This window comes from Diospyros lotus, chromosome 8 (assembly GCF_014633365.1).
Source record: "Diospyros lotus cultivar Yz01 chromosome 8, ASM1463336v1, whole genome shotgun sequence".
In the NCBI taxonomy this organism is placed as follows: Eukaryota; Viridiplantae; Streptophyta; class Magnoliopsida; order Ericales; family Ebenaceae; genus Diospyros; species Diospyros lotus.
In genome coordinates, this window is record NC_068345.1 from 4,077,043 (window position 1) to 4,095,051 (window position 18,009).

Genomic DNA, 18,009 nt, shown 5'->3' on the forward strand with positions numbered 1-18,009 from the left:
TTGCAGGTTGACTTGTGGGAATAGATTAAGTGGGTTACAACCTCTTGCAAAGAAGAGCATCGGTCTTCTTCCACGTTGGCCTCTCTGCATTGGGAATTTCATCGGCTTTCTTATTTAAGTGATCTTCCATTCCTTGACCCATGAACCATAACTCAACAAAGGCAGGCCAAGACATGTAATTGGTACTTCCAACTAGTTTGTCAAAAGTAATGACAGGTGACGAAGAAAAAGAAGAAAAACCTGCGGATTTAGAACCAGAAGTGACTGAAGATGCTGGACTCTCCATATCTTGGACGAAAGGCAGTTCTAAAAAAAAAAAAAAAAAAAGTCAGATTACTGTAGCTGAAGAGCAAATCTGAACAAAAAGAACATATCTGGATTTGGGCTGCAAATCTGGGTGAAGCTTGAAGCTTCTTCAATGGCGGATCTGGAGTGGATATGGTCCAGGTGGGTTTGGATAGATTAATGGGTTAAACTAGATCCAGATCTAGATCTGGGCAGCAGCTTCTAAATGTATGAGAAATAGCCAAGATCTGCACAACCACCAGCTTCAAAGATCAAAGCTTCAACATCACCAAATAAATTTCCTCTCTCAGATCTAAATGGCTGTGAAGCCGGAGAGGGAACGCTGGGACGTTGGAGATGCATGCAATTATCAGAGATTATAGGGTGAACGGAATGAGGGCAAAGTTAGTGATGGCTGAAGGCAAGGAAGAGGACCAGCGAAGGCAAATTGACGGCGAGGATCTGAGTTGCAATGCAGTGATCGCAGAAGCCCAAATGACGATAGCTACACCTCCAACATTCAAGGGATAGCTTGAGGCTGATCCAAGTGTTGTTGAATTACGGTTGGAGGATATCCACCAGTTGTTGGAGTACATGGACTACCCAAAAGATCAGTGGGCAAGGTGTGCTACTTTTGTGTTAATTGGATAAGCCAGGCTCTGGTGGAGAACAACGGCTAAGGTGCTCAATTGTCAGGGTCTGGGGAGCAACCACTCCTGATTGGCTAGAGTTAGTTTAAGGAAGCCTTTAATGAAAAGTATTATCCCCATGATTAGTAGCTCTAGAAAAAGCAGAACTTTATGGAACTATGACAACTTTCCCATCTAATGGTGTCGCAATACGAGGATGAGTTTGTAAAATTGTTGGAGTATGTCCCGACTTATATGTTGACTGAGACGAATAAGGTGGAGTGGTTTATTCGGAGATTACACCCCGAGGTCCATAAGGGATGAGTTATGTGGAGACTAATACCTTTCGGGAGGCGATTACTAAGGCAGCAAATGGATGCCACTATTGTGGCGAGATTGGGCATTTCGTCAGAGATTGCCCAAAGTGGAAAGAGCCACTTGTTAAGCAAACTCCGCCAGCCATGGGAACATCGAGGAGACCAGTGGTGTGTTTTACTCGCAATAAACCAGGACACATTTTCATTCAATGCCGCAAGGGTTGGACCGATAAGGCCGGTAGAAGGAGGAGCACCAGTGGCTACAAGAAGGGTGTTTAATCTGACCAAGATGGATGTTGTGGCAAATCCAAGAGTAATAGAAGGTACTCTCCTTATACAAGATATATTTATGCATGCATTGATAGATTCAGGAGTCACGTATTCATTCATATCATATGACGCAATAGAATGTGGAAGACTAAACACCAAGGGGTTACGTGAACCCATGGGAGTGCAATCCCCAATGGGAATTCTATCCCTTACTCACCAAGTTGTGCCAAATCATGATAAGGGGGACCATATTTCTAATAGACATAAACTTATTGGAAATCCATGACTTTAATGTCATATTGGGTATGGATTTCCTGTTCTAGTATCAAGCATAACTGGATTGTAGAAAACGAACAGTCGATCTAGTTGCCCTTGGTGGGCGAGTTGTAAATTTTAAAGGTGTACGGTTGGGACCGGGGGCATCACACTAACCATCTGAACATAGAACCATTCTAAGGGTGTGTTTGATAGCATGGAAATTCCATAGAAAATGTCACATCCGAGGAATTAAATTCCATGATACAACCCATAAAAGCATATGTTGGCCTATTTTCCATAGAAAATTGATTCTAGGGGGGGTGGTTTTTGTTTTCCATGCAAGTTGGAAATTTTTTTTTTTCCAACTAAATGCTATCAAACACACTCTAATTGTCCAGCACTTAACAATGAAAAAGTGTTGATAGTTAAGAATTTCACCTTCAAATTCAACAATTAGAATTTTCTAAGCGCCAATTACTTAAAAAAGGTTTTTATACTTTGTGATCTAAAGATACAAGTTAAAAGTGTAATAGATACAACTTTTTTCTTCTTTTTTTTGGGCTAATAATACACCCTTTTCATGAGAAATGATATTAATGTCGAAAGTTTCATACGAATGGAATGGCATATTTGGTCATTTTGACCAGTTGGCCCTTGCATTTGGCTGATACTTTCAGCACCAAATCATTGTCCTCTTTGCAAATAATGAATATTTAGACACCTTATTTGATTCTCATTGGTTGGTGAGGTGTTTGCATTAATATAAATAACTTACCATCCAATGATAGGTGTTTATGACCAAAAAATAAGGTATAGTAAATATGTATTTTTTTCAAAATTTATATTTATTACACCATGTCCTTTGACCTTAGGCAACAAGAAAGAGAAAAACCTGACTTATATTCTTGAATGAATATATTGAGACAGAGCTTTGCTTAATAAACATGATAAAATGCATTTAATACACCTCAATTAATAGAACTCAATCAATGAAATGAAGACACATAATTGAGATGTATTAATTAAAATATGTTTAATACACCTCCATTGCATGTCCTTAACTAATTAGTTGAGGTATATTAATTGAGATGTATTAAGTGCATCTCATACTCATACATCTCATACTCTGCCTTTAGAAAAACCTTCGTTAATTGAATAATGATAAACCTGTCAAATTTATCAACCAAAATGATAGGCCAGGCAAAAACTCCCAATCTGCACATGAATTGGTGTTACCAATCATTGTTAAAACCAAAACAATGACAAATTGAGTATTTTGCCCCAATCAATCCAACAATTCAACTGATAAAATCAATAGAAATATCATTCTCTTGTTTATGGGTAATGCTAGCCAATGGCTCTTAGGGCCATGGTGAAGGTGCAATAAATGTACATTGTTTTCAAAGAAAGGGCATTTACTGCATATTGTTTTTAATGCCAAAACACTCTTATTCATTGGCAATATGTCTGAAGAACAAAGTGCATAATGAGAATACTTAAATATTAAAAAACAAAGTGAAAACAAGATGCAATCATTACACTGATAGGATAACATTCGGATAACAAAAACAGAGCAGTCGAGTAAGAGGGGAAATAAGAAACAGGCAACTCACCACTAAGTGATAATGCAAGGCAACCACACTTAGATAAGAGCTGGGAACTTTGTCACACTTGAACAGCAAGTGATAAGAAAGGACTGATATAGATTAATAGTCTGGATTATTCTAAGATTCAAAGCTGTAAATGACTGGTCATGTCTTACCTTATATAGGAGATAAGCCCATGATTACATTGAATGTTTATGGGAATTATAACAGACACCTAGGGACCTTAGGGAGCTTAAATGCCTAGTGTTCTGGTGATTTCATGGGGAATATAGGTCAATAACTCCTTAGTGGCATGGGGAAGATGAGAGTTGGATTAATGAGAGAAGCTGGGAAATTGGATCCTTGACTTTCTGTTCTTTACTGAGAATGAGCTGGCACCCATTGGAGGAGAACTTTGGCAGCTGCTGGAGGAGCGTTTATGGGTCTTGGGCCGGCAGCAGTTGGGTCAGAGGGCCCATCTTTGTCCATTACCAGATTTGGGCAGATTGCTTTGAAGATGGCCCGGGTTATTGGGCCTTGATATGTATAACCTTAACCATATGCCAATGCTCAACATTACCCCTTGTTTATTTATTGGAAGCATTAGCAACTAATAAAATTTTTATATGAGATCAAGTTATTTTAGAATAGGTTGTCCCACATCGAAATTTTACAACCCAATACATGGGGACACAACCTAAAAATAAACAAGACCACATCCCAATTGTATTCTTTTCATGAATTTAAGCACTTGTCAATTAAAAGATCTCTTGCAATTTTAAATGAAAATTTTAATTGTTAACACTTAGAAATTTCAAAGTGCTTGTGCTGAATAGTTTGACAAAACCACTACTTAAACTAAGACTATAGCCAACATAGAACAGCTATTTCAACCATCAACTTTATATCAAGTCCAAGAACACCAAACCTTTGTCCAACGTGACTGGTGAGATGGCCAACAAAGTGCTAGAATTGTCAATATTTTTATAATAAAAATAATTTCATATTATTAAAATAATATGGTTTTTTATAAAAGAATCCAAAAAAGAGTGTGAATAAGCAACATGTGCTTGTTTTGATGTTGATGTTTGCATCTTTTAGTTAACGGCCTATAAATAGGCTAAGGTAGCTAGAGAATGGATATGATGAATGATAATTGAATTCCAAATTTTTCTCTCAACTCTGATCTCTCTCATTTTCTCTCTGATTCTCTCTCTCTTTTCTTGTTCTGACTGTATTCCCCTCAATTCTTGCTATATTTCCCTCCCTTTCAGTCTACATTCTCCCTCCAATTCTCTTTGTTCGGATTATATCTTTCTAATTCCTTTCTAAACCCTAGCTAAACCCTAGGATTATAACAAATGGTATCAGAGCCAATGCTCCTTGGTTGCGATTCCTGTAATTTTGGTGGTTTACTCGGGCAATCTTGGTAGCAACGTAAGGCCATGGAATTGATCAAGCGGTGATTCATGTGATTCCGACGAAGTCTACAAAGTCGGAGAATTCAAGGATTCTAATTATCTCAATTGGTCTCAGCATTGATAGGCAAGTGCAAGCAGCGTTCCTGATCTGTTTCTGAAGGAAACAAAGACCGATCAAAACTGAGAGAGAGGCAATAGATCTCAACTCGAAATTGAAGGCAACTTTCAACTGTGATTTCAGGCATTGTTGCAGTCGATCAAGCAAGGCAAAGCAGATTTAGGAGACAATTTCAAAGAATTGACTCTGTAACCCTAGGCGACTGCTGTGAGGCGAGGTGATCGATTATCCAACAAATCTAGGTGGATTCAATTCTTGAGGTGGATTAAGTTTCCGTAAGGCCTAGGCAACTGCTGAAAGCCGTTCATTCTAAGACGATTCAGGAAGACAAACACAAAAAAGTGGAAGTTAGCCGATTGCTGATTATCGATGGTTGCCAAACATAAGCGATACCTATAGGCTGTTCTCAATTGCGTCTATCCTTTAAGCTTAGGAGGTTTCAGCAGGCTGTTAGAAAGGAGATCTCGGTTGCGGGTAAGGCAATACCTAGAGGCTATTCACAGAGACTGTTAATCGATTCTCTGTTTCCAAAGAGGTCCTTAGAAGCTGATCAAGAGGCTGATACAAAAGTGAATTTTCAAGGATTGAAATTGTCGAGATGGCCGCAGGACTTAGTGGAAGTGTACAGTCATTGGCGGAAACATTAGAGAAATTTTCTGTTATCATCAACCGAATGGATGAAATGCTGATTCAGCTTTTAAAGATGTATAAGGTCAGTATTCATTCAACAGATATTCCGGTTATAAATCAAGTCGGAGATGAAAGTTGTGATGGAGGTCATGTTTCAGCTACTGAGGAACCTGTGGAACATTTTTGTCCCTTCCTAAACAATCAGGAAGCAAAAGATGCTGAGAAGTGGGGCACGAAAACGATCCGACAGCTTTAGATTTTGAAGATCCAAAATCCATTTCTCTTGGAGGAATAGGATTGGAAGAAGTTGCTGAATTCCCTACTCTGGATCAGATAATTCCGACTGAAAAATCAGTCCATTGTAAGGAAACTTGTGCCTTAATCAAAGTGAAAAAACAATGGAGGACAATTCAAGATTGGTTAGAGGTAGATGGAGGTTGCTCACGTTAGGAAGAAATTGATCACATTGAAATTTTCCAACAGTATATGACTATATTCATGATTTGGAGCAAAGAAGGACGCGGAAGGAAAAATTGAAATGTCAGGAAAGTAAGATGATGGAAGAGATGGTTGCTGCCATCTGGTTAGGGAGTGTTGACATTGGAGAAGGGAGTCTTGACATGGCGATCCTTGGAGCCTACATTTTATTCTTGCAAGAAAGGCAAAAGCAACAGAACATAAGAGGAGAGGAAAAGGCTTAGAAGGAGAAGGAAAGAAAAGAAGAAGAGAAGAAGAATAAACCCAATAGAGAAAGCAAGGATTGGATAAAGAGAACAGTGGCCAATTACTATAAGTTCTTGGGGACAAGAACTCTCTCAAGTAAGGGCGAATTGTCATGACCCCAAGAATCTCCAGGGCTATAATTGTAATTATAATAGTAGTTAGTTTACATGCATTTACTATGTTGTACTCTAGGTTGATGTTCATGTTTGTACCTTTTATTTAACAACCTATAAATAGGTTAAGGTAGTTAGAAAATGGATATGATGAATGATAATTGAATTCCAAATGTTTCTTTGAAGTCTGGTCTCTCTCGTTTTCTCTTTGATTCTCTCTCTCTCGTCTTGGTCTGACTACATTCCCCCTCAATTCTAGTTGTATTTCCCTCCCTTTCAGTCTACATTCTCCCTCCAATTCTCCCTGTTCAAATTATATCTTTCTAATTCCTTTTTAAACCCTAGCAACCCCTGTACTTGCATGTTTTTTCATTTAGACATTCCAATTTTTTGTTATTTCAATTACACTCTTGAACTATGCAATTCGAGTCAATTGCACTCATGAACTTTTTGTTATTTCAATTACACCCCCTAAACTATGCTTAATTCATTGCTCTCAACAAATTTATCGAAGTGTGCAATTGACTCGAAATTGTATAATTCATGAGTGTAATTGAAACAACAAAAAGTTCAGGAGTGCAATTGACTTGAAATTGCATAGTTCAGGGATGTAATTGAGACAACAAAAAGTTCGAGTGTCTAAATGAAAAAAAACATGCAAGTACAGGAGTTAAAATATGTATTTGGCCACTAAACCCTAGGATCATGACAATTATATATTTGGTGTTGTTCCATTAAATAATTTTAGTGTTTTCTCCATTATAACTAAGCCCACTAAATATTTTGGCACGCAAATATGAATATATGACTGAAACCTTTTACTCTCTCTCTTGCAGTAGCCACCTTCCATTCTCCCCCCTCCCTGTTTTCTTTTTCCTCAACATTCATTTTCTCTTTCAGGCCATTATTCTCCCTTCCCCAGTCCCTTTTTCTTCTCTTTTCCCTCATTCTCCTTCTCTTCCCCTACACGCCTTTCACTCTTCTCCTGCTCTCGAGATTTATTGTTTAGTTGGGATGGCACCACAGTGTCATGACCCTAGGATTTAGCTACGGTCTAGGAAGGAATTGGGAAGGATTCTGGAGGGAAACGGAGAAGAATTGGAGGGAGATATACAGCAGAAAACAAAAGAAATGAGAGAGAATTGGGGAGAATGAGAGGGAGAGAGTAAGGAGGGAAAATATGAATTCACTATGTTATTTCAGCATACCTTTCTCTACATACTAGAGCCTATTTATAGGCTATTCAATAGTAAATGAAATCTGAAAAATAGCACACATGTGTTCCTAACAACTCACAAAATACCTCCTACTAACTACTACAACCTTATTACAACAATACCCTTCTAATTATCCTTGAGTTGTGACACAGCTCGAAGATGACACAGCAAGACCCATCAATGTGACATATCTTTCTACCATTCTTTTCAATCTAGGTCTCCAATCTAGGCAAATTGGAACACATTCCATGGTGTACCAAGACACCAAAGCACCACCTTCTGGTGCGCAGGAACTGGTGCATGGTTTGCAGGGGGGGTACGAGGAACCTGGTAACTATGAATAGATAGAACTTTCTAGGACTGCATATCCATCATTAAATCAGTATATGAACTACTCAGTGCCCAGTGCATATATCATCATTGACTAATATCTAATGTTTTGTATTTAACTACATTTTTTGAAAAGACATTCATTGATATAAAATAATCAAATCATGAATCCCACTGAGAAAAAACTAGTCTAAATAATTAACACAATTAAGAACATCAATCATATCCTGAGGTCGTCAGATCTCATACCTTCTGATCTAAACATCAATGGTTTATGCCCATCATAAAGTCAAAAAATGCCTCTAGCAATCCATGGCATTTATGGGCACAAATATATGTTGGGAAATGCTATTTTACAAGGAGTTTGTATACTAGCAGTAAACCCGTCAGAGGCACTGTTAGCTGGTGAATACATGTGTGTGTGTGTGAAGAAGAGAAAAAAGATAGAAGGTACTTGTATAAGTATGAGCAAGTATTGATTACTAAGGGCCTGTTTGGGTTTGCTGGGCTGAGCTGGGCTGGGCTGTCCATGGGACAGATGAATACATAAAACACTTCCATCATCAGGCAAGCAGGCTGAGGAATATACTAGATTCAAGCTTAATTTGTATATGAACACAAATTTAAAAGAGTAATAGACAGCTTGCACAGAACAATAGCTTGACTGCAACTATACCGACAAATCAGCATTTCAATGATTGAACAGCCAAGGAAACAACCGGAGCTAGAGAATGCAAAGAGAAAGCAAAAGCTAGAGAAAATAGCAAAATGTATTGAGGGCTGTGATTTTAAATAGCCATTCCTTGCTTTATCCAAAATACCCCTGAGCTAAGAATTGTGTGCCTGTTCTTATAACAATATCACACTAAACAAGATTTCTTAGGCGGTACACTAAAGCTTAAGCAAGGAAAACACTATTCTAATCCTCAAGCAATCTACTTATACAAGTACATAGAATAGCTATACAAAATAATTGCAATGAAAAAAAGCATTATTTCTAAATCTTCATAATTGAAACACTAGCAAGTAAACATAACATTCCATAACCTTGAAGAAAAGAATCAGGACATAATGCACCCATTAAAATCACCTGATTTTGAAATAAAATAGATGAGTACACATCCCTGGGCATCTTTTCCCTATCTTTCAGTATTGCTTGTTCTTTTCTGTCACTCTTCAGCCATCTGAAAAGGAACAGGACATAAAAAAAATAAGAACCACATGACAAGATAAGCAAAATTTGGTAGTTCTAGCTAGTTGACATGAATAAAACCATTAGAATGCTTAAAAAAATAACACAATTTCTTTAACATGACTTAAGATTGACATCACTTCTCTTGATTGAGCATAGTGGAAATGAAAGGGTGATATCCAATTGAAAAATATTACACAATGATCTCAAATTGGCACAACAATCTGTAGAGAAAGAGTTAAGCTTCATATTATTAGTGAAAGGACACAAAAAAAGAAAGACCCCCAGAACCATAGCTAATTAAAATACTGACAGTACTATCAATTTTGTCATCAGCTTTTGCACGATAATAATAAAGTTTATTTTCCAAAAAACCTGAGTTTTAACAGTTTTGTCCATAGTTTCTTGTTGAACGTCAATCTCCTCTCCTTCCGCTCAATCTTGGAGGCCCAAATCTGACACTAAATGCAGAGAAATCCCCTTCAACACAAATATATATCTATGTATGTATCCACGCGAGGCAGTGTTAGTGAGTGCAAACGCGTGTGTGTGTGTGTGTGTGTGTGTGTGTGAGAGAGTGAGAGAGAGAGAGAGAGAGAAGGTAACCGTGGAAGGAAAGGCAAGTGATGAACACTAAGAGCCTGTTTGGATTTTCTGTGATATGCTGTCCATGAGGCCTCTCTATACAAAGGATTTCCATCATCGGGCAAACATACGGATACATATACCAGATCTATACTTAATACGCATGTAAACATCAATTTAAAAAGCGTAAAAGATCGATCATAGAGAGTCATGACTTGGCGGCCAGTGAACCTGCTCATCAGCATCTCCGCGGCCTAACCGTCACGGAATCGACCAGAGTTAAGGCAAGTTGCAGAGGTCTGAAATGTGTTCACCGGACAAGAATGATGTTTCCGGAATCAAAAAGAAGAAGAAGAAGAAGGCGGTCGGCGGCACCTTCATCTTCGACGACGGTCGGCATCGAATGCAACCCTCTCTTCCTTCTCCCTCTTTCCTCTCTCTAATCTATTTGGTCCTAACGTAAGAGACACCAGATGAGGGCGCGCTGCGTGTTAAATATATCCGTTTTCCAATTTGTCCAAAATACCCCTGTGATCAGCGTTAAATATCGGAATTGCCACCATGCAGGATTTCTCTGGGCCCCGGCCCAGATAACATCAGGTTCCCATCTTTTTCTAGCCGTGGATTTCGTGTGGATCGGAAACCCAAAACAAGATGGGCCTTGGCTTTGTTTAGAATAAAATTAATAATGAAATGCAATAGTTTTAAAATGAGTTGTAATAAAAATAAAGAGTCGAATTGAATTTAAATTATTTTTAAATTTGAGAGAGAATAGGATACAAATTTTAGAATAATATAAAATATTACTCTTTTTTGAGAGAACAATAGAAATAGATGAAATTGAATGATATTATCCAACAGTGACTATTAATATATTTTTTAAATAGGAAGATAAAGTGTTATTAAGGAATAAATAGAATTTTTAAAAATCTAATAAATCTTTTATTCTTTCCAATTTCCTAATTCTCTCCCAAATAAAGGTACACACATCCTATTTTTTTATAATTTATGACATCTCATATTTTTCTATCTTTCTGTATCTAAGCCTATGAAATTTCTCACTTAAGTGTAGCTTTCTTAGGTGTCCTTTAGGATGTGCAATTTATGTTTTTGAGATATCACCATCTCCTTCCAAAGTCAGTATCTATATAACATCCTCCAATTTTCATTGTATCAATATCCATCTCTTAGCAAATGATCTAATGACATTAATGTTGGAGCCTGACAACAACCCTTATCTTATCAAGTTTGTGGGTTGGATCTCAAAATATATAGGCATATGTGGCAGAATGCTCAAAGGTTGCCTCCTCTAACACTACAAAAAAACAAAAACAGCAATTTAGCGATGATTTTTTTGGCATTTAGCTACAGTTTTTAACCACCGCAAAGGGATTTAGCGACAGTTTTGAAAATCGCCGTTGATACAGCTGTTGCGCAGCATTTTGTGGCCATTTTTATCAACCGCTAGTATAATCGCCGCTAAGTGCTATTTTTAGCGGCAGTTTTGAAATCGCTACTAAATTTAATTGAATTTAATATTAAATTTAATTATCAAAAAAAATTTAATAGTTGCTGCATGCAAGCCAAAAGCAAGTAAGCGCCAGCCCCCACCCCTGCGCACCCACCGTGCCGCGACCCCTGGCTGTGCGTGCGTGCGCCCGCCCACAGCGCCTGCTAGAATTTATTCCAACAATTGTAATCCCCAAGTTTCGATCTCGTAACCACCCCTACGCGCGCCGAAGCTAGTTGATCTGCAAAGCCACCTTGTAATATACTCGCGCATATTAATTATAAAGCACTCGAATCACTATTTTTCATAATTCACTTTACACCCACAAACTCAAGTTTTTCAAATTACACTTAACCCCAAATAAAATAAAATAAAAAAATAATTTTATTTTTAAATAAATTGAATTAAACTAAATTAATTAATTGAACTCTCAAAACACCTAAAAAAGAGTTAACATATTAACTTAATTAATTGAACATAAAATGTTTTAAACCAATGAATTAAATAAAATAAATTAATTGATTAATTAATTTAAAATAAATGAATTAATTGATAAATTTAAAATAAATAAATAAATTATTTAATTTAATTGAATGAAATTAAATAAATTAATTGATTAAAAAATTTAGATTATTTTGTAAAATTTTATTTAATTTTATTTTGAAATTATTAATTTTTTTTAAAATTTAATTTTTTATTAATTGAATTTTTTTATTACTAAAGTTTGAAATTATTTATTTTTTATTACTAAATTTAATTTTTGATTTTTTTATCATTGAATTTTGCAACGGTTCTTAAAAACTGCGGTGAAATTTAATTTTTAATTTTTTTATTATTTAATTTAGCGACGTTGAAACCGTCACTAAATTTAATTTTTGATTTTTTTATTATTGAATTTTGAGGCGGTTTCGACAAAACCGCCGCTAAATTTAATTTTTGATTTTTTTTATTATTGAATTTTGCGACAATTTTCTAAAACCATCGCAAAATTTAATTTTTGATTTTTTATTATCGAATTTTGAGACGATTTTTAAAAACAACCACTAAATTTAATTTTTTTAATTTTTTTATTAATGAATTTTGCTGCGATTTTGCAAAAACTACCGCTAAATTTAATTTTATAATTTTAATTAATTAATTTTGCTACAATTTTTTGAAACCACCGCAAAATATTGGATAAACCGCCGTAAAAAACATATTTTGCTGCGGTTGAAAAATCGTCGCAAAATACCATGTTTTGCAACGATTTTGAAAATCGCCGCAAAAAAACAGCCGCTAAAAACTTGTTTTTTTGTTGTGTAAATGCATTGCAAATTTGCAAGTGATCCTTTTTAAGTGTTTTGGCTATCAAGAAATAGTCAAGTTCTAAGGATTTATTTGTCTACTTTTCTATCTTTAAATGTGTAGTAAATAAGTTCACCTTAACGCATATAATACCACCCGCAATGCCTATAACTTATCCTCTTTTAACATGTACCTAATTAACATGGCTAATGCAATAACTAAAAAAATGAACAGAACAATTAATAGAGAAGAGCACTAAAATAATGGGGACCCATTTGACTTAGGACTCACCATAAATATCCTCATACCTTTAACCTTCTTCATTGCTTTACCCGATCAGGCGTGCAATTATATTTATGTGTGTCTGCGCGGGAGCGCCGGGCAGGCGAATCATCTTTTGGACAAAAACCTTAAAAACACTGCTTTTGCAGTCCATCCTAGGAATCCACCTTCGAATCCCAGTTTTTTTTTTTTTTCTTTTCTTATCTCTGAAAAAGTGGGCTTTAGTGGCCACTATGCCACCTCCATTGTTCAGCAAATTATTTATTATTACTACTTTGCTTATCTTTCTCTGAATCATCTCTCAGTGCCATCTCCACCTTTTGTCTTCAGAACGTGCGTGCCTCAAAATCTTTAAGCAATCATCCATCTCAGCTTAATTAGTTTCTAACACACACAGACATATGTACATATTCTGATGATCATCGGAGAAGTAAGAGAAGTTTGCTTTTCTCTTTCTTTTTATTTTTTTATCACATTTCCCAATCAACAGGAAGCTAGATAGATCAGTTCCATGTCAAATTGCAGTGTTGAAAAGCAGAGACTTTTTGCGGTTGAGTTCAGTCAAGTCGATTAATTAATATTATATCCAGTTTATTAGAAGATGAGATCAGCAGTGATGTTAACAACTGAAAGAACACCTATAAATTAATACCAGTAGGCTGGTAGCATCAGTCAACCTAGTCGAGGAGACTTGCATGAACACCGTACTTTATATGCATTCTCCGGCATGGGAAGGCGAAGCTATCGCGATCCGGGGAACTTCCCTGGCCCGGAAGAAAAGAGGACGACGATCGACAGCGACATTATATCAATTCTTTATCCCGCTACGTTGGGTGTTTGGAGTGTTTAGTGAAAAATGAGAATTAAGGAGCATGGACTACTGGAGTGCGGCTTGGCGCCTCAGTTGGATGCATGCCCTTTGCAGTGCTCACTTCTCGAAGTCTGTCATCGCCGGTGGCACTTTCCAGCCACAAGCTAGATCTACACCTGTTGTTAGAGACAATGAAGGTGTTTAATTAGTTTTGGGTGTTCTTGGTATTGTAAAGATTAGCTGTCTTAACATCTAGGTTGCTGCTCAGTGCCCTTCTGTTTCATATTTATAAATGGAGCCTTCTGTGTGAAGTTTGTTCAACTTTTAGGGTTCTATACTTCTTGTGAAAGGGATCAAATTTTTTTGCATGAATTAATATTGGGACTGACTGATCAATTCCACGATTCTGGTTTGGAGTTCAATGGTAATGCTAGAGTTTGATTTGTCTTGGATTTTGGTGATGAGCAATGATTTGATCTCATGCAGTTAAGGCAAATTCAAGGGGAAATACCCTTTATATATAACTCGGAATATGTAATATTGTGTGCTTTTAGAAATGTTGGAAGGTTTCTTTCCTGATAACTTTTTAGCAACAAACCCTACAATCTTTAGAATTTAAACTTGGTTTTTGGTTTAATTTACACAATTTTAATTAGTTAAACTGATTAGTCAATCCAATCTAATTTTAATAACCATGATATATGTTGGGATTTTCAACTAGAAATCTTAATTAATCTTGAAGATTATTTCATATTCTTAAGATTGGTTTCTTGATTAGTGTGTAATCCTATTTATTAATAAGTTGTTAATTGTTGTTAGGCAAGAAAATATTAACCTTGGTGAAAAAGAAACTACTCTATAAATAAGATATTTGACTTATTATTAAAGATTTGCAAATCAATTGTGAGAGACCATGAGAGATAGAAATTGAGTGTAGTTGAGATTTGGGTTTAAAGAAAGAATATTGAGTTTTATAGTTATAAACATTGTTACATAGTGATATTAATTTTTTCTCTACGCCCTAACCACCGTTGTTTTTCCTTTTTAGAGTTTTTTTACATAAAAATCTCTTGTGTTTAAGTGTGATTGGATATTTTGTTTTTCATTTTTTATCTTATTTTTTTCAATAATATAGATGATTGATTAGACATAAGAGTGCTTGTTCAACATTAATAGATGATTAAGTTAAAGAATAAATAGCCTTCAAGGCACAAGTCAAGTGGTTGGATCACGATAATTTAGGATTCACACTAGTAGGTCATGGATTTTATTACTTGCCCTATGCAATGAAGCAAAACATCCACATGAGATTTACCTCATATGCCAAAATCGATGGCACGAGAGGCAGGGGACCGCGCAAGGGCAATAATCTCAAGTTAAAGAATAAATATGTTTTGACATGAAATGTTCAAATTGAATTAGAGTAATATCTAAGTTAAATCATGCAAATTAAATACCAATAATCTTGTTAAGCAAACTCATGGCTTAGGATTTAAACTCTAGAAGATTAATTCCCTCCCTAAATTGCCACATTCTATAAGGATGGCATTAATCAAGGGGGATACAATCCATATATGTTCTATATCTATTTTTGTCTCCCTCATCACGCTCATACTCTCAAAATATTTTATTTAACCCTCTCATTCCTCTCATCCCTTGATTTCGCTGGAAAAGGTAAATCATGAGATGTGCCTTGGGAAGACCAGGGTTCGAAGTCACGACCCATTAAGATGACATTGACATATCACGGCCCATCCTTTTTCCATTCAAACTATGCCCCGAGGGGCATCCCCTCTCACTCTTTTACCCGTAGGGTGATAGATACCTATATATCGATATATTCCTTCTAATAAATTCATATTTATAATTTAAATAACTTCACAACAATTCAATAACAAAAATTTGGCATTAAAAGGACATTTGTTAAAATAAGCAAGATAAGAGATATCAAGATAAGGTTGGAATGCTTTTTGGATCAAAATATGAAATGATCAAGATAAAGGTTAAAAGAATTCCAAGATTTCTATTAGAGTGTTTGTTAAATTTTTTGGAATCCACTGATAATTGTACTTTTTCTTTTTATGTGTTTGTTAATGCATATAATAAACATCAAGATAAGAGTTTTTTTTATCAAAATATTCCTATTATCAAATTCATTCAAAATTGTTTGTTATCAACAATAAATTTATGATTAAAATAGTATTTTATGATTAAATAGTATTTTATGATTAATATTAATTGTCAAAAAAATAAAAATAAGATTTCATTTTCTAAATCCATGTTCAAAAATAGATTTAAAAAGAATTGAAAAGTAGAAATAATTACTATTAGAATTACAATAATTCCATCTAGATAATTAAAAATGGCCAAAACATATTTTCATAATAGATAATAAAATATAAAATTAAATAAAATAATTTAAAATTAGTGAAAGGAATTGTATTAGTTAAAATATATATAAAGAGAGAAATTTAAATTTTAAAAATCAATGAAAGGAATAATATCATTTAAATTTTAAAAATTATCAAAACATATAATAATTTAAAAATATATTAAATAATACTAATTATAAGACTTAAATAAGTAAATTTTTTTAATAAATTTAAATCTTTAAAATGCATTAAATGGTATTAACTATGCTACAAAGGGCATATAGATAATAGAATCTTATCTTGAAAGAGTCAGATAAATTTATCTGATGGGGGAGATTAGATAAAATTATCTTAAAAGGGGAGATAAGAGATCATGTGAGGGTTTTCCCAAAAATGGTAAGATAAATTTAACAAATACGGTGAAAAAGTCAAATATCCGGAATGCTTCTCATATCTGACTTTTTCTTCCTCTTATTTTGATTAACAAACACCCTCTAAGAATATAACTAGGCAAAAGAAACTACAACTAGGTTTGGTTTCAAGTTTATAAGAATATCTTTGATTTTTTTTTTTTTTTGAATATATATATCAACATTGGGGATCCTATCCTTGGCAGCCTATTGATCCTTGTTTGGTATTTTAAATGCTTTACCCTACCCCTTATTAAGGTAGAGTTTCGGCAGATACCCACAGGACAGGGTACCCATTGCCATTCCTACCCTTCAAAGATATGAATTGTATAAATCTCACGCGGGAAGAAATAAAAAAAAAACTAAAAGAAAATCAAACTCTTGACTTTTTGATTATAAAGAAAAAAAATATTAGGCATATCATTGTTACTAAGGTTTGGCCTAGATTTTTACTTCTATTTTAGTCAGGTTACAAGCCTAAGATCTCATTATAGTCTCGCTCGATCTAATACCATTTCACAACCCAATCAAGACCTAAAAACAAACTCCATATATGGTACTAGAATTATAATTGTGTCCTCAGCGACTTAATTAATCTATAGGTGATAACTATCTGTATTTGTATGAGATAAGTGTATAACAATAAATCAATTAATCATCTCTCTTATTTAAGATAATCGAGTTATCTCATCCTATCAAGGTAGAATTTGTCTTCTCATTTATCGAGTAAAATTGAGAGATGTAATTTATCTTATCCTATCGAGAATAAGATTTTTCTCCTCACTTATTTGGAATAAGTAAGAAAGTTAGTTATTTATATTACCAGTTGCTTATAATTAAATAACTCCTCCCGCAAGTTTAGATATAGTTAAAAATATAATTTTTTTTTTATATTACCGGTTGTTCTTTTAATTTATTTTCAACCATATTTTTTTCAATGGGGGTGTTTTCTATGAAGAACACTTTTTTATTTTTTTTATTCTCCATACATACACACACATATATATTATATATATATCTTCATCTTCGAACAACCTATGTGATGGGTTTGCGTTGGTTGGGTTCGTCCGAAACAGTCGCTATGGTGGCCACAATTTATACATTTAGCGACAACAACCTCTTATCGAATCAAGTATCACTGGATTTAGCCCTAGGGCATAGGTTGAGTAGTCAATCAAGCGATATGTCAAGTTCGCACAATAGATTGTGAGTTCAATCATCGTCCTGTACAGTGAAACAAAATCTCACACTGTGATTTACGTTCTTTGTCAAAATTGAGAGCATGAGTGGCGAGGGTCACGCAAGAACGATCATTCCAAATATCACTCGATTTAAGTATCACTTTGTTGGAATTCAAGGTCAAGTTGAAGCTTGTAAATAAGTTTAGTTGGATGCGAAATGACAAATGAAGCATTAATTAATTAATGACTTGATGAATGAACAAGAAAAAAGAAAGAAACTTAGATTTCAGATTGAGAATTCTAGTTGTAAGTCACCAATGGAGAAAAAAATGATGATGATGATGATTGTGCTATGGTGAATCCTATTAGAAGTACAAAGAAATGTAAAAGGAAGAGGAGTATGGAAAAGCAAAGTGGATGACGGTTGCAAAATTATTTTGCTCCACATACGACTCTAGAGTCACAACCAAGCATCAAAAGTGTAT

The 18,009-nt window shown here is 35.0% G+C and overlaps 1 protein-coding gene and 1 non-coding gene across 23 annotated transcripts in view; both read right to left on the reverse strand.

Annotated features, from left to right (window-relative positions):
- The window catches only part of LOC127807509 (uncharacterized), a 34,555-nt gene extending 24,429 nt beyond the window's left edge, over positions 1-10,126 (reverse strand). For 10 of the 22 annotated variants that reach the window (XR_008024708.1, XR_008024714.1, XR_008024713.1 and 7 more), the window contains exons 1-3: positions 9,696-10,126; positions 9,465-9,550; positions 8,988-9,081 (exon numbers count right to left, since the gene is read on the reverse strand). Coding sequence is in view for 5 of the 22 variants with exons in the window: in XM_052345406.1 (XP_052201366.1) it covers positions 8,988-9,081; positions 9,696-9,919 (318 nt within the window). In the remaining 17 variants the exon portion in view is untranslated. The remainder of the gene's footprint in view (positions 1-8,987; positions 9,082-9,464; positions 9,551-9,695) is intronic. The other 12 variants (XR_008024717.1, XR_008024718.1, XR_008024710.1 and 9 more) reach the window with 6 other exon arrangements.
- Positions 7,905-7,992, reverse strand: LOC127809020 (small nucleolar RNA snoR118). The gene has a single exon (XR_008025030.1). It is a non-coding gene; the product is annotated as a small nucleolar RNA snoR118 (small nucleolar RNA).
- Positions 10,127-18,009: the final 7,883 nt, after the last annotated feature.